The 26,762-nt window shown below is 44.2% G+C and overlaps 1 protein-coding gene across 1 annotated transcript in view; it reads right to left on the bottom strand.

Annotated features, from left to right (window-relative positions):
* Window positions 1–22,490, bottom strand: part of RRAS2 (RAS related 2) — an 86,574-nt gene extending 64,084 nt beyond the window's left edge. The window contains exon 1 of the mRNA XM_062196459.1: window positions 22,368–22,490. Coding sequence (XP_062052443.1) covers window positions 22,368–22,475 — 108 coding nt within the window. The 5' untranslated portion in view covers window positions 22,476–22,490. The remainder of the gene's footprint in view (window positions 1–22,367) is intronic.
* Between the last annotated feature and the right edge of the window lie 4,272 nt (window positions 22,491–26,762).

Below are 26,762 nucleotides of genomic sequence, written 5' to 3'. Positions count from 1 at the left end.
AGAAATGAAGTTGTTTATCTGACCTACCAAGAAACCAGGCAAGAGATAACAAGTAGCCAAATGTCCCGGAAGGACAGTTTCTGCGTGCAGGAGAAGCAGTCTCCTCTGCTTTGAACCCACGGGGGAAGTTACTCTGAAGTGACCAATCCATCTCTTGTTCTGTGTCTGCTTTCTTCAGCCCTCCTCTGCCTATGAAGTCAACCACCTCTGCTTAGCTCCATTTTACAGAATGAAATGTTACCCAACCTTAGAATAGAAAATAAAAGCCAATTAAATCTTTACATTTCTGGTAATTCTGTCTTCTGACAGATCTAGCTGAAATTTACATTGCTTTCAATAACACTGCAGCAGCACCTGTGGTTCTGCCATCAAAAAGCAGATATTTTCATATAATACTTGTTGCCGAAAAGTCAGAATTAACATTTACACTCAATGGGCTAAAAAGAATTGTTTTTAATATGCTGGCTGGTTTTCAAATGTAACTGCTTATGTTATAATCATATATTGTATTTTATACATTTGAAAAAAAGGCTAGGCTTTTCCAGACTGCCCAAAGATTCCTTCGTACAAAAAGGTTAGGAGCCACCACCTGGGGAACATTTCCCAAATTCTATTTCAAAGTCTTACTGGACCATAGCTTCTACCTGCCAGCGGAATGAGAACTGCCCTGCTTTTGAGATGACACCAGTTAAAGAAAGAATCCCTACAAAATTAAACCACAGAAAAAACAAAATACTTTTCCAAGTTCTCAAAAACCAATACCAAAGAGTTGGGCCTTTAAGATCACAATGAGAATCCATCCAAAATCAAAGGACCCCAATTTACACCTTGAGTTGATTCCTAAGTATCCCCCTCAAAAAGGAGGTAATTCAAACCTCTAAAGCACATTTATTCCTCCTTCCCAAACCCACCTCTTACCCATTCCACCCCAATTCCTCTTAAATATACATTATAAGGGCGGGCACTGTGGCATAGCAGTTAAAACTGCTGCCTGCAGTGACCAGCATCCCATATGAGTGCCAGTTTGAGTTCTCGCTGCTCCACTTCCTATCCAGCTCTCTGCTATGGCCTGGGAATGCAGTGGAAGATGGCCCAAGTCCTTGGGCCCCTGCACCCACAGGGGAGACCTGGAAGAAGCTCCTGGCTCCTGGCTTTGGATCAGCACACCTCTGGCCATTACAGCCAATTGGGGAGTGAGCCAGTGGATGGAAGACCTCTCTCTCTCTCTGTGTACCTCCAACTTTCAAATAAATAACTCTTTAAAATATATATATATATACACATTATAATATGTACATCCAAAGATTCCCTTAAACCACTTGTTCTCATCAACTTACTGAGAAAATTGGCAACTTTTAAATATACAGGGTGATTATACTTAATATGGAAATCCAAAATCCTAAGAAATCTGAAACTCTTTAAAGCAGTATGTCAACACTCAAAAAATGCTTTGGATTTCAGAAAATTTCAGATTTCAGATTTTCCAATTAGAGATGCTTAACCAGTGAAGTCTATACACATATTCCAAGACCTGAAAAACTGAACCGCTTCTGGTCCCAGGCTTTTCAAATAAGGGATACTCAACTTGCAAATACGAGTACTTTCACATTCTTGTTGGAAGAACACAGAATTCCTTTTCTCCCTCTCATTCCATCTCTAAAAAACAGAAGTACCCAAATAAAAGCCAAGCCTTTAGATGTCAGCCACTAAACATTCTTTTCTAATTCTATGCTCATCCAAATTTGGAAATAAAGACTCCTTTCATTCATAAGACAACCAAAAACGTATTTTGTAAATAAGTAAATAATCCTACCCTTCCCCCCAAATTCAACTCTGATGAAAGTGTTCTCAGTGCAACAATTATCCATTTTATAAATGAGTACATTTCATGAGCAAAAAAGTCAACAGCACGCATGGCTCTGAGCACAAGTGAAGTATATGATACTCCAAGTTTTCTTTTCACCTTTACCCACACCTACCTAAAACCACATTATGTGAGCATTCATTTTGCACACCTACAAGAAGTGTTAAGAATGTGTGCCGGGAAAAGTTACAGGCATCATTTCTTCACACAGGAAATTAAGGCAAAATTAATCATCAGTTCCTGTAACCACCAAGATGAAATCAGGCACTGTGCTTTAGAGCAATCTTCAGAAACCGCGTATAGTCATTTCAGAAGCAAATCACAACACATACCCTTATACACACGTTCACATCAAACAGCTTCACCCACAAACTCAAATACAAATTTATTACTGTAAGAATTGTACTCAGGTTTTATTTGCTGTCTGAGCAGACGAGGAGGAAAGAAAATAGTTTGCCACCCTGAAGAAAAACCCCTAAAGAACATACTTGTCTTTGTCAACCAAGTCATGATATCTTAACATCAAATGAAGTTTCCATTTAACTACATACTTAAGTCAATTCAAAGTAATTTCTCTTCTTATCTATATAATACCTCTGATGTTATAAAGAAAAATACAAACACTATGCCTACCTACTTCCCAACACAGGAAATATTAGTAATATGATGGAAGATTTCTGCATCCCACCTCACCCTTCACCCTCTCCCCCCTACCCCCTGCCAGCCATAATCATAGTACCTTTCCTCATCCCCCATCCCAAGAGGGAATCAATATCCCAGACTTGGTGTTTACAACACTGGTGTTTGCAGAATGGATGTGTTTGTAGTATAGACAACTCAGTCTTCTTAAGCTCTATTTTAGAGGAAGGAAGGATGCAACCACATTTCTTTGCCCCATACTACCTTACACCAGAAGCCATCATTAGCAGCAGCAGCAGAAGCGCACTGGGTCATCAAGTGTGCTTTTGGTGGAACCTCTCTTAGGGCCTCTTCCCCAGACTCGTACTTAAAACACATTCTGGCCGGCGCTGTGGCTCAATAGGCTAATCCTCCGCCTAGCGGCGCCAGCACACTGGGTTCTAGTCCCAGTCGGGGCGCCAGATTCTATCCCGGTTGCTCCTCTTCCAGGCCAGCTCTCTGCTGTGGCCAGGGAGCGCAGTGGAGGATGGCCCGAGTGCTTGGGCCCTGCACCCCATGGGAGACCAGGAGAAGCACCTGGCTCCTGCCTTCGGATCAACGCGGTGCGCCGGCCGCAGTGCGCCAGCCGCAGCACGCCGGCCACGGCAGCCATTGGAGGGTGAACCAATGGCAAAGGAAGACCTTTCTCTCTGTCTCTCTCTCTCTCACTGTCCACTCTGCCTGTCAAAAATAAAAAAATTTTTTACAAAATTCAAACAGAATTTCATGCAGAAAAGTACATATCACTGTTTTCAGCTCCTCTCTAGAAAATGCTGGCATTTTTGCTGCAATTTAACAAGTACATAACCAAGAAGCAAGCTATATTTAGAAGCTAGGAAAATCAGCTTAAAAATGTCAGTTTTACTGTTTACTTGCTGTAGGACATGGGGCTTATTTCCTCTTCCTAAACCTACATTTCTTCACCTGTGGAATGAATATGTTGATAACAATGACTTTGTTGAGCTCCAATTTTTTAAGATTTTTTTTTTAATTTATTTGAAAGGTATAGTTACAGAAACAGATGTTTACCCACTGTTCACTCCCCAAATGGCCACAATGGCCAGAGCTGAGCCAGTCCAAAGCTGGGAGCCAGGAGCTTCATCCAGGTCTCCCACATGGGTGCAGGGGCCCAAGCACTCAGACCAACTTCCACTGCTTTCCCAGGAGCATTAGCAGGGAGCTGGATCAAAAGTAGAACAGACAGGACTTGAACCAGTGCCCATAAGGGATACCAGCATTTCAGGCAGTGGCTTAACCCATTATGCCACAACACAGGCCCCACTGTGCTACCCTTCAATCATAAAGGGTTGTTATGGGCATAAAATGAAATCATGAATGCAAAAAATTCTCTGAAAACTAAAAAAAAAAAAAAAAAAATCACATAAGCATCCAGTATCATAAAAGGCAAATGTCAATTACTATAAAAATCCTTAAGAAAGATTATTTTAAAGTTATATGTACCCAAATTATTTTATAACTCATTAAGGAACCCAATGCTTTTACTAAGGAACTTAAAAGTACAGGTTGAGTATCCTTATTCTAAATGTTAGGGGCCAGAAGTGTTTTGAGATTTCTTTTAGATCTTGGCATGTTTGCACAGACTTCACCAGTTGATCATCTCTCATCTGAAAATGCAAAATCTGGGGACTGGTGCTGTGGCTCAGTGTGTAAAGCCAACAATCATGACTCCAGCATCCCGCATCAAAACACCAGTTCAATTCCCAGCTGCTCTACTGACGATCCAGCTCCCTGCTAATGCTCCTGGGAAAAGTGACAGAAGATGGTCCAAGTACTTAGGCCCCTGCTACCCAAGTGGGAGACCTGAATGGAGTTCCATGTTCATGCCTTTGGCCTGGCCCAGCCCCAGCCTTTGCAGCCATTCAGAGAGTGAGAGTGAACCAGCACGAAAATCTCTCTCCTTCTCTATCTGCCCCTCCCTCCCTCCCTCCACCTCTTTTCTCCCACTCTGCCTTTCAAATAAAAAAACACATTTTGAAACAAAGGAAAGGAAAAGGAGAAAACAAAATCAAACTAAGAGAAAAAGTTTTTGAGATGCTTCAAGGGGCTTGCACTCTGTCTTAGAGGGTAAAGCCACTACCTACAGTGCCAGCATCCCACATGGGCTCTGATTGCTCCACTTCCAATCCAGCTCTCTGCTGGGAAAGCAGTGGAAGATGGTCCAAGCCCTTGGGAGACCCAGAAGAAGCTCCTGGCTCCTGGCTTCAGACCGGCTCAGCTCCAGCCATTGCTACCATCTGGGGAGTGAACCAGTGGATGGAAGACCTCTCTCTCATTCTGCCTCTAGCTTTCAAATAAAACAAATAAATCTTTAAAAAAAGGAATGTTTTAAAATACAAAATTTTTTGAGCCAATATGCTGAATATGCTGTTCGAACAATTTCATATTTGAGCGTTTCAATTTCCCATTCTCAGATGAGGATGCTCACCTATACTAACAGTATTAAAATAGCACTTGATACTTTCAGTCTGTTTATAATGTAACAATTAACTTCTACAATAACTAACTTCTAAGTAATTTGTCTAAATTCTACAATGAATCAAGACCCTGACTCCCCTAGAAATGATGATTAAATGATAATTATATGATTAATGATGATTAAAAACTGTGGGGCCTGCGCTCTGGCGCAGAGAGTTAAAGCCTTGCCTTGCAGCGCCAGCATCCCATATGGATGCCAGTTCGAGTCCCAGCTGCTCCACTTTCAATCCAGCTCTCTGCTATGGTTTGGGAAAGCAGCATAAAATGGCCCAAGTGTTTGGGCCCTTGCACTCATGGGAGACCCAGAAGAAGCCCCTGGCTGCAGCTCCAACCACTGCAGCCATCTGGGGACTGAATTAGCAGATAGAAGACCTTCTTCTCTGTCTCTCTCTGCCTCTGCCTCTCTGTAGCTCTGCCTTTCAAATAAATAAATCTTTAAAAAAGGGGGGGGCAGGGGGCCGGTGCCGTGGCTCACTTGGTTAATCCTCTGCCTGTGGCACCAGTATCCCATATGGGCACTGGTTCTAGTCCTGGTTGCTCCTCTTCCAGTCTAGCTCTCTGCTGTGGCCCGGGAGTGCAGTGGAGGATGGCCCAAGTGCTTGGGCCCTGCACCCCATGGGAGACCAGGAGACGCACCTGGCTCCTGCCATCGGATCAGCGCGGTGCGCCGGCTGCAGTGGCCACTGGAGGGTGAACCAACGGCAAAAATGAAGACCTTTCTGTCTCTCTCTCTCACTGTCCACTCTGCCTGTCAAAAAAAAAATTTTTTTTTAAATACATTTGCTAATTACAAAAGCAACAGTATTGTTTTAGTGGTTAATTAAGTAATCAGATTTCATATTATCAGATTGGCACAAAAGACAATATGTGTATCTTTCATAGAATGTATCAGAGGACACATGAACCTCTGATATTTCTACCATATACCCAATTTGATTTGAATAAAACATCAGACAAAATCAAATCATGATATATTTTACAAATAACATTACAACTAGAAAGATATGACAAAAAATAAATAGAACATGTGATCCTGGGTTGAAAAACATTTGGGGGAGAAGGTGGCAGCAGCATTGTGGAACAGCAGGTAAAGCTACAGCTTACAAGGCCAGCATCCCACATGGGTACAGGTTCCTTCCCAGCTCCACTTCTTTTTTTTTTTTTGAAAGGCAGAATGGACAGTGAGAAAGAGAGACAGAGAGAAAGGTCTTCCTTTGCCATTGGTTCACCCTCCAATGGCCACCGCGGCTGGCGCACTGCGGCCGGCGCACCGCGCTGATCCGATGGCAGGAGCCAGGTGCTTCTTCTGGTCTCCCATGGGGTGCAGGGCCCAAGCACTGGGCCATCCTCCACTGCACTCCCTGGCCACAGCAGAGAGCTGGCCTGGAAGAGGGGCAACCGGGACAGGATCCGAAGCCCCAACCGGGACTAGAACCCGGTGTGCCGGCGCCGCAAGGCAGAGGATTAGCCTAGTGAGCCGCGGCGCCGGCCCCAGCTCCACTTCTGATGCAGCTCCCTGCTGATGGCCTGGGAAAGCAGAGGAAGATGGTGCAAGTGCTTGGGCCCCTGCACCCACATGGGAGACCTGGATGGAGCTCCTGGCTCCTGGCTTCAGCCTGGCCCAGCTCTGGTTGTTGCAACCAGCTGTGGAATGAGCCAGCAGATGAAAGACTTCTCTCTCTCTGCCCCCATATCTCTGTGTAAATCCTTCAAAAAAAATTAAAAGAGAAAAAAAAATTGCTGTAAAAGACTTTAGAACTGGTAACATTTAAATAATGTAAATTAAATAATTATGTTTAATTATCTGATCCTGAGAACTAGATGAAGGTTATATAAAGACTTTCTGTGTGAAAGATTTCTTTAGGTAAAAAAATACTGAAAGGGCATGATTTCTTCAGTTTATTCTCCAAAGATTCAGAAAAAAATGCACAGGATACTAATGAGGAGCGCACAAGAGGAGCCCCTAGTAACAATGTGGATATTCCCTCAGGAAAGGCTCTCTGAAGAAAATCTGAACCGCGGCTAGGAAGATACCAGGAAGTGACAGATAAGAGGACACAGCCTCAGAAAAGACGTGGATGTACATTTCACACAGATTATGGCCAAGGATGAACAGATCATGTTTATCCAAACAGAGTTCAAATGTTCTGTGTGAAAGCAGGACTGTCAACTAGATATGGGATCAGTGTGACAGCAGACTTTCAGCACACACAGCAAGTCTGGGCGCTGATGGGGAAAGAGCAATAGCCAGAATGAAGTACTGGCAAACGGATCTTGAACAGGACAGTGCAGAAAGGGAAGTAAGGGGGTGCGTTCAACAAAACTTCACTCTCTGTTCAACCCCAACACTCCTAACTTCAACTAAATGGAAAACACTTCATGAACCTGTTACTGAAAAGTAAATTAAAAACTCCTATGATGATATCATTATTAAAGTAACTTGTTAAATGTTCAATATTATAATCATTACTAATTCAATGTATTCTTCAGAGGCACCTGCCTCTAATTAAAAAGTCAAAACTTAAAACCCTTAGTAGTACAATTTAGTTACCATACAGGATAGAAAAATATATTAAAGTCCAACCAACCAACCACCCCAACAAAAACACAAGCCTATGTAAGTTCTATAAAGGCTATAAAACACAATATTCACTATGTTCCTAAATTGAATATATGAAATACATGAAACTTATACAAATTAAATAAATTTTTTAAAAAAAACACAATATTATGGCTTTTCATTTTGAAATTCTATGGAAGCTTACTAATACAAAGTAAAGGTTAAAGTAAGAAATTAGAAGATTTCATTATCCAGACATCAGCCACATGTTGGGGGGATATCATTATAATCTGGTACTTGTCACTGTTAAATACTTGTCTCCTGTAAATACTTCACAACTGCAACATTTACTCACACAAATAATTATAAATTCAACAAGGCTTAACTCTACTAGACATAATCTCTCTGGGGGTTATTCTAAGTAAATAGCTACTGACAGACTTATAAAAATGAAGAAAAGTCAATACCAGGATCCACTTTAATGAAAGTACAGAATGTTGCAAAAGGTTCTATTTAAAAAAAAAAAAAAAAAAAAGGAATGTGGGGTATTCTGTGACAGGCCAGCAAGACAGCTGGAAACAAAGCTGTGGGAGCAACAGCTGTGCACCATGTACTGTTCATCAAAACCACAAACTACAGTAACCCATGTCAGACAACTTCATCTGCCTAAGCTCAGCCAATAGCTTCTTCCTGAAACTGTCTCCTGCAAAGAAATCTAAACTCAATACACAGTTTCCAGTGACTTGAGGAAGCAGGGGAAAAAAAGCAAACAAAACAGATTCTATCTTTAAATGTAAAATCAAAAACTTAGCATCACAATCTAATATCCTAAAAGACAAGGTGTTAAAAATAATAAAATAAAAGGCAACGTGTTCCACACTATTTTCACACCTACTAAAATTATGATCACAGAACCTTTCAAACTTTATAATGGTAAGAAAATAACATTCCCAACATCTGATGAAATCTGAATTTCTAATACACAACCTCACCATTCCTATCCCATTCTAAACTTTTAACTGAATGAAAAATGCTTATCATAATAAGAAATTCTTAACATTAAATCTTTTGATAATTAAAAAGTAATTCATTTAAACCAAGTTGTTGGCATAGAATTTCTACACCAATATCTGAAAATAATAATTCATGTAGCGCCTAAGTAAGCTACTATAATCTGTAAGTTTTCATTAAATTATCAAACTTACATTATTTTACATTTTTTCCATTTCTTTATTCAAAAAAAAAAAAAAAACAGAAATCCCTCTCCAACTTTAAATTTACTCCTTTTTTAGTTTAACCATTTGCACATAGGCACCTAAGAGTACACACATACATAAGGCAATGTTTCCTACTCTATTTAGTTGACATATCTTAATATCAGAGATATAAGGGACAAAGTACTAAAGTTAATAGCAGCATACATTTCCCACATGATTGTTCAGACTTAAATAAGATATCCAGTGCAAATCTTCCTTTGCAGTTTGACTGGCTGGCCTGCTTACTATTCATTTCACCTCAGCTAATAAACTGCTGACTGTTGTAATCTCAACCACATGTTGTCATTTAACCAAAAGCATTAGGAGAAAACCTACCAAGAAGCTGGACAAAAGAACAAACTCTTACTGTCAGCCTGTGTCACATTTCCCGAGTCAGAATTTCCACAGAGAAAGTAAAACAAGGATCATCTCTAAAGACTGTATTAGATAAAACTGAAAGCTATGAAGCAAGTGCAAGAACTTCTAAAACTCAAGATTCCAGGGCCAGCACTGTGGCAAAGCAGTTAAATCTAGCAGCATCCCATACAGATGTCGGTTCGAGTCCTAGCTGCTCCACTTCTGATCCAGCTCTCTGCTATGGCCTGGGAAAGCAGTAGAAGACGGCCTAAGTACTTGGACCCCTGCACCCACATGGGAGACCCGGAAGAAGCTCCTGGCTCCTGGCTTCGGATCAGCACAGCTCCAGCTGTTGCAGTCAACTGGGGAGTGAACCATCGGATGGAAGACCTTTCTCTCTCTGCCTCTCCTCTGTGTGACTCTGATTTCAAATAAATAAATAAATCTTTAAAAAAAAAAAAAAAAAACAGGCCGGCACCGTGGCTTAACAGGCTAATCCTCCACCTTGCAGCGCAGGCATACCGGGTTCTAGTCCCGGTTGGGGCGCCAGATTCTATCCCGGTTGCCCCTCTTCCAGGCCAGCTCTCTGCTATGGCCCGGGAAGGCAGTGGAGGATGGCCCAAGTCCTTGGGCCCTGCACCCACATGGGAGACCAGGATAAGCACCTGGCTCCTGCCATCGGATCAGCGCGGTGCGCCGGCTGCAGTGGCCATTGGAGGGTGAACCAACAGCGAAAAGGAAGACCTTTCTGTCTGTCTCTCTCTCTCACTAGCCACTCTGCCTGTCAAAAAAAAAAAAACCATACAAAACAACTGTGAACCAGACACAGAATCATTATCTAATCCAAAATCTACATGTGAGAAATGACAATTGAACCCAGAAAAGTAACACGATGTAACCAAGGCCATATTGTCCTGTAGTGGCTGAATTAAATTTTAAATCTTGACATGTGAACTGTCACTTCATTATATGAACAGTATGAATTCATCCTGGTCCAGAACCTTCTGAAAATGACAAAAAAAAAAAAAAAAAACTATGCAGCTGCAGTGCTAAATTCCATTACACATAAGTAGGCAAAGCTACAGGAGCAATTCCTCCGAAGCAACCTCTACTACTGAAATTATCACTACACTCCTAATGCAGGGTCGGGGGGAGGGGAGTAAAGTAATAAAATAAAATAGAATGACAAGGATAAAAACAAATTTGTCTAGATTCCAAAATAATAATTCAATTGCTTAACTCCCCTACTAAATGAGACTCTCAGGTTTTTATTTATTTATTTAAAACACAGAGCAACAGAGAGATAGTGGGAGAGCTAGAGAGAGGTGGCTTCCCCCTGCTGGTTCACTCCCCAAATGCCCGCAACAGTCAGGTCTGGGCCAGGCCAAAGCCAGGAGCCAGGAACGCTATCCTGATGGCAGGGGTCCAGGTACTTGGGCCATCCTCCACTGCCTTCCCAGGTACATTAGCAAGGAGCTGGATCAGAAGCAGAGTAGCCAGGGCTCAAATCACCACTTCCAAGCTTCAGCTTAACCCACTGCATGCCACAACAATGGGCCCTCTCATTTTTAATTTTTTAACCATTATATCACATATCCTCCACACAAGCTTGATACAAATGACCAAAAGAAGGGTGAGAGGGATTATATACAATGAAGTCAAGCAGGGTGGGCAATATTAAAGTTACAAGATGAAATCCAAAGTAAAACACACACGAGAGCGATATTATTTAATGATAAGAGGGACAAAGATTTAATCATCCTGAGTTTTAATGCCTAATAATTAATAAAAGAAAGCAAAAAGAGAAATGCAAAGAAAAAATTTAGTTTTTGTTAGAAATGTAATATAATGTGAGAAATGTAATAATAAAATGTAGATTCAGATTAAATAAGCGTGAAAAAGCAAAGAATATGTAAGATTTTTTTTAAAAAATCAAATTTAATTTTACTGAATTTGTGTGAAACTCTGCACCTTATAGCTATAAATATCTTTCTACACTCATGTTCTTGGAACAACTTTTAAAAATCAATGTTAAGTGTTGCCATTAAAAGTTGTTAGAGTCAAGGCAGAATCCTTTTGCTTCAAAGCCACTCCAATTTCCACATGCACAGCAAGAAAAACCTTTGTCTTGATTTGTATTTTACAAGTTAACAATCACATACCTGCCTCCTCAGCCTCTTCCACTTGCCTCAGCACAAAGCTGAGACGTGAGGGATTAAAACTCGTCCTTCTAGCCATCTCTAATTTTCTAAAACCATATCTCTCAGCCAAAACCCAATCTGGCTGACTGTCTTAGAGATTTCAACAGAATTTTTCATTTGTTGAAATCCTGCTACTTATAGGTCTTCAAAAGAAATTGAAGCTCCCAGTATCAACTTGCTCTTCAGCATCAAAACACAATGCAAATCTCAGTAACCCAAGGCAATTCAAAGGATGACCAGTTCTTCACTTCCAGTACCAAAAACACCTAAGGGCAATGCTTCAGCAACAGAAAGAAAAAAATATTGTCTTCTACACAAAGAAACCTACCCTAAAAAAGTTGTTTCATTAAACCATATCAAGCTTTCAAAAACATACTACTTTTGCAGTCTTAATATGAGAACACTGTCACTATTTAATATCAGATTGAGATATCAAGGGCATTAAATCGGTTGTGGAGCTGGTCATTATCTGACATTCAGAAAATTTCAACAGTGATAGAAAAGGCAAATCTGACAAATGGTCCTAGAATGGGGTGTATCTTGTCCTTTTGTAATGATTGATTTAAAACATGGTATGAAGACTACAAAGAGCCAATGCACAAATAAAGTATACTCCAAAAGATAAATGAGAAAATTAGTAGAAAAATGGAGAAGAAAATCCCCCAGAAACTGAGAGTGCTTCATCACTCTCCTAGGAAAACTAATGAACCAAGAAAACCTCCTAGTCATACCCTGATAAATGTTTCTGCTTCCAATGATAAGGGAATGCTGCAAGCATGCAAATAGAAAAATTATTTCTACAGGATAGAAACTTGAAGCCAGCCAGATAAATAAAGCAGTACTTTTAAAATACAAGCACTATTTGTATTTTGTTTTAATGCAAAAACATACGACAGAACACTTGATATCCAACCAAATCATCATTTATCATGCATAACTATAACCTTACACATCTACTCAGGCAAAAGGACTTGAAAGTAAGTGATCTTTGCATCACAATTCAAAATAAAAACTGGTTGTACAACATGGTAACTATAAATAATATAAAAATAATTTGATTAAAATAATTTAATAAAATAATAAAATATTGTATTCTTAAAAAATACTGAGTAGATGTTAAGTGTGTTTACTACAAAAAATGGTAACTATGAGATGGAGCATACAATAACCAGTAGATTTTATATCCCCCATCAGAGTGCCAGCAGGAGTCCTGGCTGCTACTCTGCTTTTAACATAGCTCCTGCTAATATGCCTGGGAAAGCAGCAGATGATGGTCCAAGTCCTTAGGTCACTGCCACCCAGGTTGGGAGACCTAAATGGAGTTCCTGGCTCCTGGCTTTGGCCTGGCCCAGCCCTGGCTATTACAGGTTATTTGGGAAATGAACCAACAGATCCCACTCTCTCGGCCTCTCCCTCTAATTTTGCCTTTCAAATAAACTTGTAAAAGAAATTTGCACCAAAATTTATTTTTAAATTCCATTTTCCACAGACTTTTTTGAAGTGTCCTGTTCACAAGATACGCTTGCTGACTGAGTTCATGGCCAAAATTCGTACCGGCGTAAACTAAATTTATCAACCTGTCTCTCTCAAGACACCTGGCTACAAAATTAAATGACTTTTTTCTTCTAAGAGAAAGTTGGTCTCCTTTACATCTTAACTGGTTGCTTTAGCCTGAATTTTGTTCAATACCTAGCTAAGGTGATTATAAAGACTAGATCTTATTAGCGTAACTACCTGACCTCAAATGGGACAGTGTTTCCATAAACTAAGAAAGCAAAAATTGCCTCAAAACATATTTCTCAGAAAGTATTCCATTGTTAAGCAAACAAAACAAACTCTGCTCATTACCACTGCCTAAAGCAACATCAGCACCGATGGTGGTCAAGGTGTGACGGACAGTCTTCTCCCCAGGAACATTATTTTCCCCTTGATAATTAGTAATATATGGGAAGATACTTTGAGACTATTTTAACATCCAAATATTCTCAATCTTTCACCTAGTTTGAACATCCACTTATGATTCTTACTTGAAGCAACTGTTATGACTGCAAATGGTGATTTTCCTGTTTGTTCATTAGTCAGACTTCTACATAGAGAATTTTGCATTTATTTCGCACTACAGCATTATTGATTACTTATGGGCAACAATCAATATTTGCCTTATTTACCTCAATATAAGCCAATGGGAGTTCCAGGTGGGTTCCTACAGCTGTCTGGCATGTACTCATCACTTCATTAGCACTTTCTCATTTTTTGGCCCTACAAGATGCTGCAAGTGGGGCAGGAGTTGTGATGCAGTGGGTGAGCCATTGCTTAGGACACCCACATCCCACAGCAGAGTGCCAGGTAGGGTCCTAATTACTATTCTGATTGAGCTCCTTGCTAATACACCCAGGAGATGCCCAGTGATGGTTGAGTGCCTGTGCTCCTGCCACTCATGTAGAAGACCTGGATGCAGTTATTGGCTCCTGTCTGTCTTCAGCCTGATCCAGGCCGAGCTGTGTATTCAGGAGTGAACAAGTGGATGGAAGATCTTTTCCCTCTCTCCAACTCCACCCTCCAACACACACACTCTCCATCACTCTCTGAAATAAATAACCAAATTAAAAAAAAAAAAAAAAATGGGGCCGGCGCTGTGGCATAGCGAGTTAAAGCCCTGGCCTGAAGCGCCAGCATCCCATATGTGCGCCGGTTCTAGTCCCAGCTGTTCCTTTTCCAATCCAGCTCTCTGCTGTGGCCTGGGAAGGCAGTAGAGGATGGCCCAAGTCCTTGGTCTCCTGCACCCACGTGGGAGATCCGGAAGAAGCTCCTGCCTTCGGATCAGTGCAGCTCCAGGCGTTGCAGCCATCTGGGGAGTGAACTAGCAGATGGAAGACCTCTCTCTCTGTCTCTACCTCTCTCTGTAACTCTTTCAAATAAATAAAATAAATCTTTAAAAAAAAATGCTCCAAGCTCAGCTTATTCCTACCTGAGTCCTGGAATCAGTCATTTCCTCCTAGTAGAGACTGGTATTTAGAAACCAAGATTTTGGGTGCCTACGCTGTGGCGCAGTGGGTAAAGCCACCACCTGCGGCACTAGTATCCCATACACCAGTTAAGAGTCCCAGCTATTTCACTTCTGATCCAGCTCCCTGCTAATGTGCCTGGGAAAACAGCAGAAGATGGTCAAGTGCATAGGCCTCTACACCAACGTGGGAGATCCAGACAAAGCTCTTGTCTCCTGGATTCAGATCAGCCCAGTTCCAGCCACTGCAACCATTTGGGGAGTGAATCAGCAGATGGAAGATATATCTCTCTCTCTGCTTCTCCCTCCCTCTCTCTCTGCCTTTCAAATAAATAAATAAACCTATTTTAAAAAAATAAGGAAACCAAGATTTTCAGCTCCTCTCAACAGACACACAGCTGGAAAAAGATGTATAGTATAGATATGTGCACGTGTCCACACATATCAACTGTATTTCTATATCTATATATTTCAATATATCTATATGCTTTAAAAACCATGTGCTTTTGCCAATATTTTCAATTCCAAGCAAACATCAGAGTTCATTCTAACCTTTACCCCTCATACATCAGTATTTCCCTTCTCCTCAGAGAGAAACTGCCTCCCATTTTCCACAATATATTTATTTGCTAAATCGTAGTATGGACAACTGCAAACACATGCCTCTGTGTCAAAAAGAAAAATCTGGCCGGCGCCATGGCTTAACAGGCTAATCCTCTGCCTTGCGGCGCCGGCACACCGGGTTCTAGTCCCGGTTGGGGCTCCGGATTCTATCCGGTTGCCCCTCTTCCAGGCCAGCTCTCTGCTATGGCCCGGGAAGGCAGTGGAGGATGGCCCAAGTGCTTGGGCCCTGCACCCGCATGGGAGACCAGGAGAAGCACCTGGCTCCTGCCTTCGGATCAGCGCGATGCGCTGGCCGCAGCGGCCATTGGAGGGTGAACCAATGGCAAAAGGAAGACCTTTCTCTCTCTCTCTCTCTCACTATCCACTCTGCCCGTCAAAAAAAAAAAAAAGCAAAATTAAAAAGAAAAATCTACTAACTAGAGTTCAGTGTTTCTTTCAGATTCTTTTTGTCATTGTCCTGAGGGCATAATCCAAATACTAGGTTCAAAAATTACCTAAAGTTATGGGGCCGGAGCTGTGGTGCAGCAGATAAAGACTCCGCCTGCCATGCTGATATCCCACCCATATGGGAGCTAGTGTGAGTCCCAGCTGCTCCACTTCTGATCCAGCTCCCTGCTAATGCGCTTGGGAAAACAGTGGAAGATGGCTCAAGTGCTTGGGCCCCTGCACCCACAGGGGAAACCCAGCTGAAGCTCCTGGATCCTGGGTTCGGCCTGCCCCAGCCCTGACCATTGTGGCCATTCGGGAGTAAACCAGTGAATGGAAGATCTCTGTCTCTCCCTCTTTAACTCTACCTGTCAAATAAATCTTTTAAAAAAAAAGTTACCTAAGTTAGTTTTTTCTTTCACCGCCTCACTATGGTTATATTATTCACTTGAAATTAGGTTCAGTTCATTTGTTGTTTGTATTCCACCTTAAGGTGTTTTTTTTTCTTCATCAGCTGATTTTATTGCAGGGTTTTCTATTTATATAGTGAGTAAGTGAAACATTAACATAGTTCCAAAGTCAGAGATCCTCAGAAGGGTCACTGCCCCCAATCCTACCAAAACTCTCTAGATAACTAATCTCACCGATCTCTCATTTACCCTTCTGGTGTTTTGTTTTTGCTCCAAGGAACAAACACGCCTTTTTTATAAAGTTTTATTTATTTGAATTTATTTCAGAGAGAGAGAGAAAGTAAATGAAAGAAATTGATTTTACATCCACAGGTTCACTCCCCAAACACCTGCAACAGTCAGGGCTGGCTCAGGCCAAAGCCAGGAGGCCAGAGCTCCAGTGGGCTCTCCCGTGTGGAAAGCAGGGACCCAAGTACTTAAGCCATCATCTGCTGCCTCCTGGGGTACACATTAGCAGGAAGCTGGATTGGAAGTGGAGCCAAGACTCAAACTCAGGCACTCTGATATGGGATGTGGGTGTCCCAAGCAGCTGTGCTGTAACACCTGCCCCCTTTTCTTTAAAGTTTTATTTGTGTATGTGTTTTCTTATCTACTCTTCTTATACAAAAGGCAGTATACTATACATAGACACTTGAGTATTTTACTTTGTCTTAACTGAACAATATATCTTGAAAAACACTTCACTGTTGAACCTTTCTCATTCTTTTTTACAACTGCATAATATTCCATTGGGTGAATGCAGCACGTTTTATTAAACTATTGTGCTATCGTACAGGTTGCTTCTAATTTTTGTATTTACAAATAACATTACAATCTTGTGCATGTGTATTTTCATGTTTATGGAAGGCTATCTTCACAGCAAATTCCTAGATTTGAGAGTACTGAGTCAAAAAGTAAGCATGTATACAGTCATATCAACATCCACTTTACATCTCCTAACATTCTTATACTGCACCAAGGCTACATCATCTTTCTTCTAGGGAAAAAAAAATCCTCATGAGGCAATTTTAAACTACTAATATACACCAACAATAAACTGACTATAATTTTAAACTATGATTTAGGGGCCAGCATTGTGGCGCTATGTTATAGCAGGTAAAGCCACCATCTGCAGTGGCAGCATCCCATATGGTCACCAGCTCAAGTCCTGGCTGCTCCAACTTCTGATCCAGCTCTCTGCTGTGGCCTGAGAAAGCAGTGGAAGATGGCTCAGGTCCTTGGGCCCATGCACCCATGTGGGAAGACCAAGAGGAAACTCCTGGCTTTAGATCATGACAGCTCTGGCCACTGTGGCCATTTGCAGAGTGAACCAGCAGATGGAAGACTTTTTCTCTGTGTACCTCTGTCTCTCTGTAACTTTGCCTTTCAAATAAATGAGTAAATCTTAAAAAAAAAAAAAAAATTACAATTTAATGTCTTTTAATGCTGTATAACTAATAAGGGACCTCATGTCTTTTATAAAGAACTAAAATAAAGTATAATTTATAAAACATCAAGCAATTCAGTCTAATTAGGTCTTTTGTTTGTTTTTAAAAGGTCCCATTTACCAGTCTTTTCCTTTATATGTTATATGTCTTTTTTTTTTTTAAAGATGTATTTATTTACTTGAAAGTCAGTGCTACACAGAGAGAGGAGAGGCACAGAGAGAGAGAGAGAGAGAGAGGGGTCCTCCACCCGCTGGTTCACTCCCCAACTGGCCACAACAGCCAGAAGCTGGGCCGATCAGAAGCCAGGAGCCAGCAGCCTCCTCCAGGTGCCTCCACACACATGCAGGGGCCCAAGGACCCGGGCTATTTTCCACTGCTCTCCCAGGCCACAGCAGAGAGCTGGGTCTGGAAGCGCGCCCCTATGGGATGCCAGCACTGTGGCGTAGCAGGTAAAGCCACCACCTGCAGTGCTGGCATCCCATAAGGGCGCACTTCCAGACCCAGCTATTCCATTTCTGATCCAGCTCTCTTCTATGGCCTGGGAAAGCAGTAGAAGATGGCCCAAGTCCTTGGACCCTTGCACCCGTGTGGGAGACCCAGAGAGAAGCTCCTCACTCCTAGCTTCAGATAGGTCCAGCTCTCTCTCTAAGTCTCTTTCTTTCTCTCTCTTTCTACCTTTCTGTAACCCTATCTTACAAATAAATCAATCTTTCAAAAAAAAAAAAAAATCCCACTCCAGTAGGTAACAGCCTGTCTTCTACCAAGAGAAAGCATTCTTGATCTACTCAACAGAAGTGTCCCCTACTAGACTCCTACAGCTTCCCATCCCAGTATAAACATACAAGCACGCACAAAAAAACAAATAATCTTCCTGGTCTCCCATGCGGGTGCAGGGGCCCAAGCACTTGAGCCATCTTCTACTGCTATCCCAGGCCACAGCAGAGAGCTGGACTGGAAGAGGAGCAACCAGGACTAGAACCAGCACCCATATGGGACGCCAGCGCCTCAGGCTGAGGATTAACCTGGTGTGCCACAGCGCCGGCCCGAACAATAGTTTTAAGACTAAGATTCAAGATGAGAGAAATCAGCTAACTCCCTCCCCCCACATAACTCGACATCTGACAAACTGCTAAATGAATTGAAAACTTAAGATGCCAAAAGAACAGAAACCGAAATTCTTTCCCTCTTTACATTTGTAAAACATGTATGGTCTCTTCTCAGGGTTGCCAGACAAAGCAGTGACCCAAATCCTCAATGGCTACCTCATTATTTCTTAAAATCAACTCCAACTGACAAAAAGAAGTGTCCCCAACTCAAAATGAAATCAACATCCAACACCCAAATCCCACACAGAAGTGAGGAGAGTATGTGATGGGAGCAGGAAGGGGAGGGTGGTGGAGACTTAAAGTAGAGCAGATTATGCTTTAAGGAAAAACAAGTAAATATCGAATTTTGTTTTGGAAGCACACCAAGGTACAAAAGTAATGGCAGCAAAGAAACTCCGGTGGCAGCTATCACTTGCTTACTCTGTAGATGGCACTGTGCCGAACGATTTGTGTTCATTATTTTCTTTACTCCGAAAACCCTAAGGGTGCTACTATTACTCTCCTTTCGCAAGGCTGAGAAGCTAAGAAACCGCACACTTTACGCAGAAAAAACTGAAGCCCTCAATTGATGAGAGTAGATTAAGAAACAACCAGTATCACCTGGGCAAGGAGACCCAGCCCCAGCATTCAAGGGTCTCTTTTCGGCTCAGCCAGGACAAAGTGAGAATCATTTCCTAACTGCAGTTTACTTGCCGTTTTTGTGTTCTATTCATCAGTAGAACTTAAAAAAAAAAAAGAGCACAGAAACAAGATCATGTAGACATACATGCTTAATAACATGGAACTTCACATTTCATAATTTGCTATATTCATTTTAAGAGGAAAAAGTACCTCAATTTATTACCTTTCTTTCCTAGTTTTGCAGCCCCTTATATGCATAAGTGAACAACTAAATCTAAGGTCAAAGAAAGTCAAGGCTAAAGGCAAAGTTATCTTTAAATTCTCCATGCTCAAACTTGTTATTATACTTTTTCTGTTCAAGATTACGTAATAGAAAATATATTTTGAAAGTTACAAAAATAGTGTAGTTTTTGGGAGTCTTAAAAAATAAATAGGACCAATTTATGCTCTCTAATCTCCTACATATAGAACTGACCTCCTCTTATTAAAATGATTATTCTGCTCTCTCTTCTTCCAGTTAGTACTTCTAGACAATCACAGAATGAATTTTGACTCCCCAGGAATCAGAAAGAGGTTCTACTAAGTGTAGATGATAAACAGTCATGTTAGCTCTAAATCTAAAGCTAACACATAAGGTACACTGCCTCATTATGCACCAGACATTGTTCTAAGTCAGGGGTGGGGAACGTCCACCCCGCAGACCCACGAAATCATCTGGTCTGGCTCTGCCAAGGAAACCGCACGTGGGTTTCACTGAATCTACAGCAGGCTACTTTTTACGTTGATCATTGTGTATGGCCCTTGAAAGATGTCATACACACTCAAAAGGCCCTTGGAAGAAAAAATGTTCCCTGCCCCTGAAGCCTTTGACACACATTAATTCATTTAACTCAAAGAGTTATTTCCCCAGCTTACACATTGGGAAAACTAAGGTACAGAGACTGCCTAAGATTACCCAGGCACCAAGCGTCAGAGCTGGGACTCTATCCAGATGGCCTGCTTCCTGCCTCCCTTTCTCACCTGCAAGGTCCTAAGTCACCTATCCAGCCCACTCTCCGCTTTGCCCGCCTGCCCGCCTGCCCGCTCTGAGCTAGCACTACCCCACACTCCACTCACACAGGACATTTCCATCCTCCCCACCATCAAGCCGACGTGGTACTTTCATCAGCCTTTCCCACACCAACTTTTCCCCAGTTCTGAATTCCATCTACATTTAAACACATTCTAAAAATACACACATGCAAACATTAAACGTTAACTACTGCATGTATAGCATGCCCTAGATACATACTAACCTAAGATCCCTTTCACAATTTACAAGTTCTAAAGGATGTGTAATGAGCCCATTCCACTGGCCAAAAAATTAAGGTTCAGAGAGGCTGAATATTGTGGCAGTGTTCTCACAGCCAATAAACAAGGAAGCAAGAGGCACAGACTCAAGTTTGGATGCTTCAAAGCCATATTAAACCTCATGGAAATGCATATGATAAAAAAAAACTGCACAGATTTCAAAAATTTTTTGTACAAAAATAACCTTATCTTTTATTTCAATTTTTCCATGAGCCTTCTGGAGTCCCCCCATCTTTCTCATGTATATTTCTTTGTTTACACCTTTGATATTTGTAGCATCCAGGTACTGTACTACCCATTCTTTCACAAGTGAATTCTAGAAAACCACTAGGAAGGCAGCAATTACTGTTCTCTTAATGGTTTCTAATACTATTTCCCAAAAACAGAAAGTTCCAATACCATTAAATAATTAACTTAGGGATCAAATACATTCGGATGGCCCCTCCCCCAAAGAAATACTGGTTTAAATATTATTGGTTTAAATCTTTTAGGTAACACTACTAATCAATACTGGAACCCAGGCTTATCCTCACTCCTCAACCCAACCTTCTCACCTCCCCACTAACCATCTCACCAGCCCCCAAAGAAAGGGTTAGCTGTAAATTTTTTGCTAAATGTTTTGCCATCAGTTCCTCCCAGCCTCCTCCCCCCATCCAGGGAAACAGCAACCTGAAGCATCTGTGGGTCGGCAACCTACTGAAATTAAACCAATCTCACCTCCTGATTTTTTTTTAACCCACTAATGAACATACTGTAAATGTTCAGCACCTAAATGTGCTCTCTTCCTGGATACAGGCGTTTTAGCCGTGTCCCACCCCGTGGAATAGTACAGCAGCAATTACTGCTCATCTACTCACAGTGGAGGGGGAGCATCCCATTTATGTTGCACTACTCTGCATTGTAACGGCACAATAAGCCTTAACCGAAATGAAATAAGCGATTCCAACACCCAGTTAGTAACAAATGGGTGAAAAGGGAGACAGAAAAAAATATTTCACCATCAGTACTGCTGATACGGTTTAAAAAAAAAAAAAAATACCTTTGTTACCAGACAGAACAGGGTACCTTCCTTCCCTCCCAGCATAAGCCACACCTTTTAGGTTTGACAAAAGCAGAAAGATATCTGGGTTTTCTCTCAAAGACCACTCAAACCTCTTCCCAAGAGCAAATTCTAAGAACGAAGAATTCCACCTCCCTTCTCTCTACCACAACCCTCTGGCAACCAGAAAAGAGCGGAGGTGGGCGAGACGGTGGTCAGGGTGCAGAACCCACGACTCGGTTACCCCCTGCCCGGCCCACCCCAAACTTCACCTTGGCACGGGGAGAAGCAGGAAGGCACCAGGCATTCCTAGGAAATGGTCTCACCCCTCTCCAGGAACATTTCTAACTTCCTCCGAACCACCATCTCCCCGGGGCGTTATCACACACTCCCACCCGGATTCAACACCTAAGACACGACTCGTAGAAGCGCACACAAAAGAAAAACACACCGCTGGGAGCGGGCAGCTCCAGCTCAGCGCGGGCCGAGAAAGCCCGCAGACCACGCGGAGCCCGCGGCCAAGTCGCCACCGCGAGCTCACCGAGCGCGGCTGGCAGAGCGGCGCGCCGGGCTCCGGGTCCCCGGGGGCAGGAAGCCCGGCGCGGCGCCACCGCCGCTCTCGGAGGGCTCCGGCCTCGGCCGGAGCGATAAGGTGGATCGGCGCTTCCCACCCCGGCAGCTCCGCCCTCCCGGCCGCATTCCTGAGAAGCCCGACTCCCGGGACGCCGAGCCGGGCGCCGGGCGGGCAGCAGCGCAGCGCCGGCCCCGCGCCCGCCCCCGGCCTGCGCGGCGCCTCCGGGGCGGGGTCGCGGCAGCCGCCGGGCCACAGGTAGCGCGGGCCCCCGCCCGCCGCCGCCCCGGCGCCCCCGGCAGGCCCGCTCCAGGCACCTGGATGAACTGGATGGTGAGCGCCGACTTGCCCACGCCGCCTCCGCCGACCACCACGAGCCGGTACTTCTCCTGGCCGGAGCCGTCCCGCCAGCCGGCCGCGGCCATGGGGACGCCGCCGAGCCCAGCCCGGCCGCGCCGAGCCGCCGCTGCCGCCGCCCGCCCGCCTTAGGCCCGGCTCCGGGGACGTGTGCGGCCGGCGGGCTGCAGGCGAGCGGCCGGGCGGGGGTCCCGGGTGTCGGGAGCTGCCGTGAGGGCTGGTGCTCTCGGGGGCGCGGCGCCCAGGGCTGGCCGGGTCCCGCCCGAGGCGCGGAGAAGCGGGTGACCGCAAGGGCCAGGGGCGGCAGCGGCCGGGGGGCGCGCTCCTCTACGCGTCTCCGCAGCGCCTGGCGAACGCAGCCTCCAGCGCCGCTACAAATGGCCGTCTGGGGGCCGGGCCGCTAGAGCGAGGTGCTGCATATGTATGAGGGGGCGGGGCCGGGCGGGGCGGAGCCGCGCCCTCCGCGGCTGAGATTCCGGAGCTGACCAAGACCCCACGCGGACGTACGTCTCTGGTCCCTTGCCGCTGGGTGTGTGCGTGAGAGTGTGGCAGGGGGAAGGAGGCTGCAAGATCGTGTGTAAGTGCAATTGTGTATGTCAGGGACTGTGTGGATGAGAAATACAGTATGCGACCGAGTGAAAAATAGAGCGGTTGTCATATTAACTCAATTTGCAGGAGCGCAAGTATCCTAAGAGTACAGATGGCAACCATACTAGTGTGAAAACAGTATGTGACAGTGATTGAGGATTAGAGCTGTCACAGTGATTGAGTGTGTGATGGGCTAGTGGTGCTGACAGTGTGAGGAATGTGACAGTGACTGCGCGTGGGGAACAAGCCACAGTGATGGAGCTTGTGGGGAAGAGAGTGGTTATGCAGATTGCGTATGTGTCAGGAGAGTGTCCTGGGAGCTCTGGGTGTGTGTGAGAAACGTGTGAGATTCTGCCTCTACGTACGCTAGGTACCAGGCAGTCTGCGCAGTGCTAGAGCTGTGTCCATGCACAGGGTTTTGTTCCTGTCCTCAGGGAACTTCCAGCCCAGTGGAGGAGTCAGCAACACAACAGGCAAATTATAAGGCAGGATGACAAAGGATTACAACCACATAAGCACCATGTGATATTGGGACCAACAGAAAAACTCTCATCCCAGGGGTGGGTGGTCAGGGAAAGCTTCCTAAAAGGTCTGAAGATAAATGATATGAGCAGATGAATAAGTGGAAGACAAACATTCCAAGAAAAGGAAAACAGGCAGAATTCAGAATTAAAGAGGAAAGGACTGTGTCACGTAATTTCAAATATGTCGGAAGGGTTTACACACCAGTGATTGTGAATAAAAAGTCCTTATCTGGCTATGGCAGTTTAGCCTAGTGCAGCAAGGATCGCAGCTGTAGGGAGAGGCAGGGTATAACAATCATTGAGGCTGTGGATTCTGGAGCAGACCATCTGAATCAAATCCTACCTATTCTATAATGGTATATTACAAACTTCTGTGCCTCAGGTCTCTTTAAAATAAGGAAAGTGGGGGGGAGGAGCATTTGACATAGCAGTTGAGATGATGGTGAAGACGCCCTTGTCCCATACTGGAGTGCCTCGATTCCGGTCCTGGCTCTGCTTTTTTTTTTTTTTTTTTTTTTTTTTTTTTTTTTTTTTGACAGGCAGAGTGGACAGTGAGAGAGAGAGACAGACAAAAAGGTCTTCCTTTTGCCGTTGGTTCACCCTCCAATGGCCGCCGTGGCCGGCGCACCGCGCTGATCCGATGGCAGGAGCCAGGTGCTTCTCCTGGTCTCCCATGGGGTGCAGGGCCCAAGTACTTGGGCCATCCTCCACTGCACTCCCTGGCCACAGCAGAGAGCTGGCCTGGAAGAGGGGCAACCGGGACAGAATCCGGTGCCCCGACCGGGACTAGAACCCGGTGTGCCGGTGCCGCAAGGCGGAGGATTACTGGCTCTGCTCTTGATTCCAGCCTCCTGCTAATGTGCACCCTGGGAGGCAGCAAATTATGATTCCAGGAGTTGAGGCCCTTCCACCCATTTGAGAGACCTGGACTGAGTTCTTAGCTTCCAGTCCAGATTGCTGGCATTTAGGGAGTGAACCAGCAGTTCGGGGCTCTCTCCTTTCTCTTTGTGTCTGTCTCTCTGCCTCTCAATTTAAAAAAAAAAAAAAAAAAAAAAAAAAACAATAAGACTACCTACCTCATGAAGAATCATGTTAACTAATAGAAAGCTCATACAACTGGCCTATAGTGAGCATTTGTGAAGATTTTGGAACACAACTGCACATTCTTGACATACTAGGTAATGCAGATGCAATAATAGAATGCAGCAGAAGAGATACTGCTTAATACCCAGGACTACGCAAGAAGAGACCATGCAGCTTCCACCTGTTCTCTTGGGATTCGTGCACTGAGAGAAACAAAGTGAGATGCTTGACTCCATCAGACTACCTGCTGCAGAGGCCCCACGTGGGCATGCTGGTGAGAAGTCCACCTGAGCTCCCACCAGACCACTAACATCAACCGCCACATTTGAGTGAGGCTTCTTGGACACCCAGCCCAATCCAGCCTCCAGATGCCTGCAGCCCCTACTGGCATCTGACTGCAACTGCATGAGAGACCCCAAGCAAGAACTGCCTAGCCCCAGCCCTTGCTGAATTCCTGATCCACAGAACTATAAATGGGGGCCGGTGCTGTGGTGTAGTTAGTAGGCTAAGCCTCCACCTACAGCAGCATCCCATATGCTGCTCCTCTTCCGATCCAGCTCCCTGCTTATGGCCTGGGAAAGCAGTGGCAAATGGCCCAAGTGCCTGGTCCCCAGCACCAACACAGGAGACCCAGAGGAAGCTCCTGGCTCCAGGCTTCAAGTTATCCCAGCTCAGCTCCAGCCATTGCAGCCATCTGGGGATGGAAGACCTCTCACTCTCTTTTCTCTCTCTCTGTAACTCTGCCTCTCAAATAAATAAATAAAATATTTAAAAGAAAAACTGTAAATGATTGTGCTTTTAAAAACTTATTTGGTGGCCGGCGCTGCGGCTCACTAGGTTAATCCTCCACCTGCAGCGCCGGCACCCTGGGTTCTAGTCCCAGTTGGGGCGCCAGATTCTGTCCTGGTTGCTCCTCTTCCAGGCCAGCTCTCTGCTGTGGCCAGGGAGTGCAGTGGAGGATGGCTGCACTCCTTGGGCCCTGCACCTGCATGGGAGATCAGGAGAAGCACCTGGCTCCTGGCTTCAGTTCAGCGCAGCATGCCGGCCGCAACACGCCGGTGGTAGCGGCCACTTTGGGGGTGAACCAATGGAAAAAGGAAGACCTTTCTCTCTGTCTCTCTCTCTCACTGTCTAACTCTGTCAAACAAACAAACAAACAAACAAACCTTATTTGGGAGCGATTTCAATGAATAGAGTATAAAAGCACCCATATACTACTTATTCAAATTCACCTATTGTAAACAGACTTTTTAGACTGATTCATTTATTTGAAACCAGAGCTACAGAGAGAGAGGCAGAGACAGAGAGAGGTATCTTCTGTCTGCTGGTTCACTCCTCAGATGACCACAACAGCCAAACTAAAGCCAGGAGCCTAGAACTCCATCTATGTGTCCTACGTGGATGGCAGGGTTGCAAGCACTTGGACCATCTATTGCTGCCTTCCTGTTGAATCGAAACCAGAACAACCAGGATTCGAACTGGTGCTCTGATATGGGACGCCAGCATTACAAGCAGAAGTATAACCCACTGCACCGCAATGATGGCCTTCATGTCCATGCTTTATGTCAGGACAACAATGACCTTCTCATCTGGACTGCTGGGTTACTGATCATCATTAAAAGCCACTACTGACCAAATAGCATCCCTGATCCAGATCCACCCTAGAGAAGGGGTCAGAGGGTGGAGTGAATAGGGAGTTTCTGAAATCAAGATTCCCCTGACCTCATCTCTGGCTAAGTCAGAAAGAGCCATGGCTTGATGACCAAAGAGGGCCAAGCCCCCAATCAGAGAGCCTGCAATCCTGATCTTAGTTCATAGGGCAGCAGCATCCACTTATTTCCTTAATGGGCCATTGCTTTTAATGTGAATGAATGGCTGGTAGAGAATGAAACAGCCCAGCAGGAGCTGCATGCATATGAGATGAGACAGAAGCACAAATCTATTCCTTGTTTAAAGATCATGCTGCTAAGAATAGCAACTGAAAGGCATGCTCAAGCGTGTGCACAGGCAGCCCTGAGGAAGGCCACAATGGAGCTGAAGGAATCCACAGCTTAGCAGAGGATGATCTGAGAATCTCAGGTCCAGGAGGTCATTCTCTCTAAAGTTCTCCTATTTCAGACACGGAGCAAAGGTACAAAGATAAAAGGGCAGTCCCCCCAA

The sequence above is a fragment of the Lepus europaeus genome, chromosome 7, assembly GCF_033115175.1.
Source record: "Lepus europaeus isolate LE1 chromosome 7, mLepTim1.pri, whole genome shotgun sequence".
In the NCBI taxonomy this organism is placed as follows: domain Eukaryota; kingdom Metazoa; phylum Chordata; class Mammalia; order Lagomorpha; family Leporidae; genus Lepus; species Lepus europaeus.
This window is presented reverse-complemented; position numbering and strand designations above follow the sequence as displayed.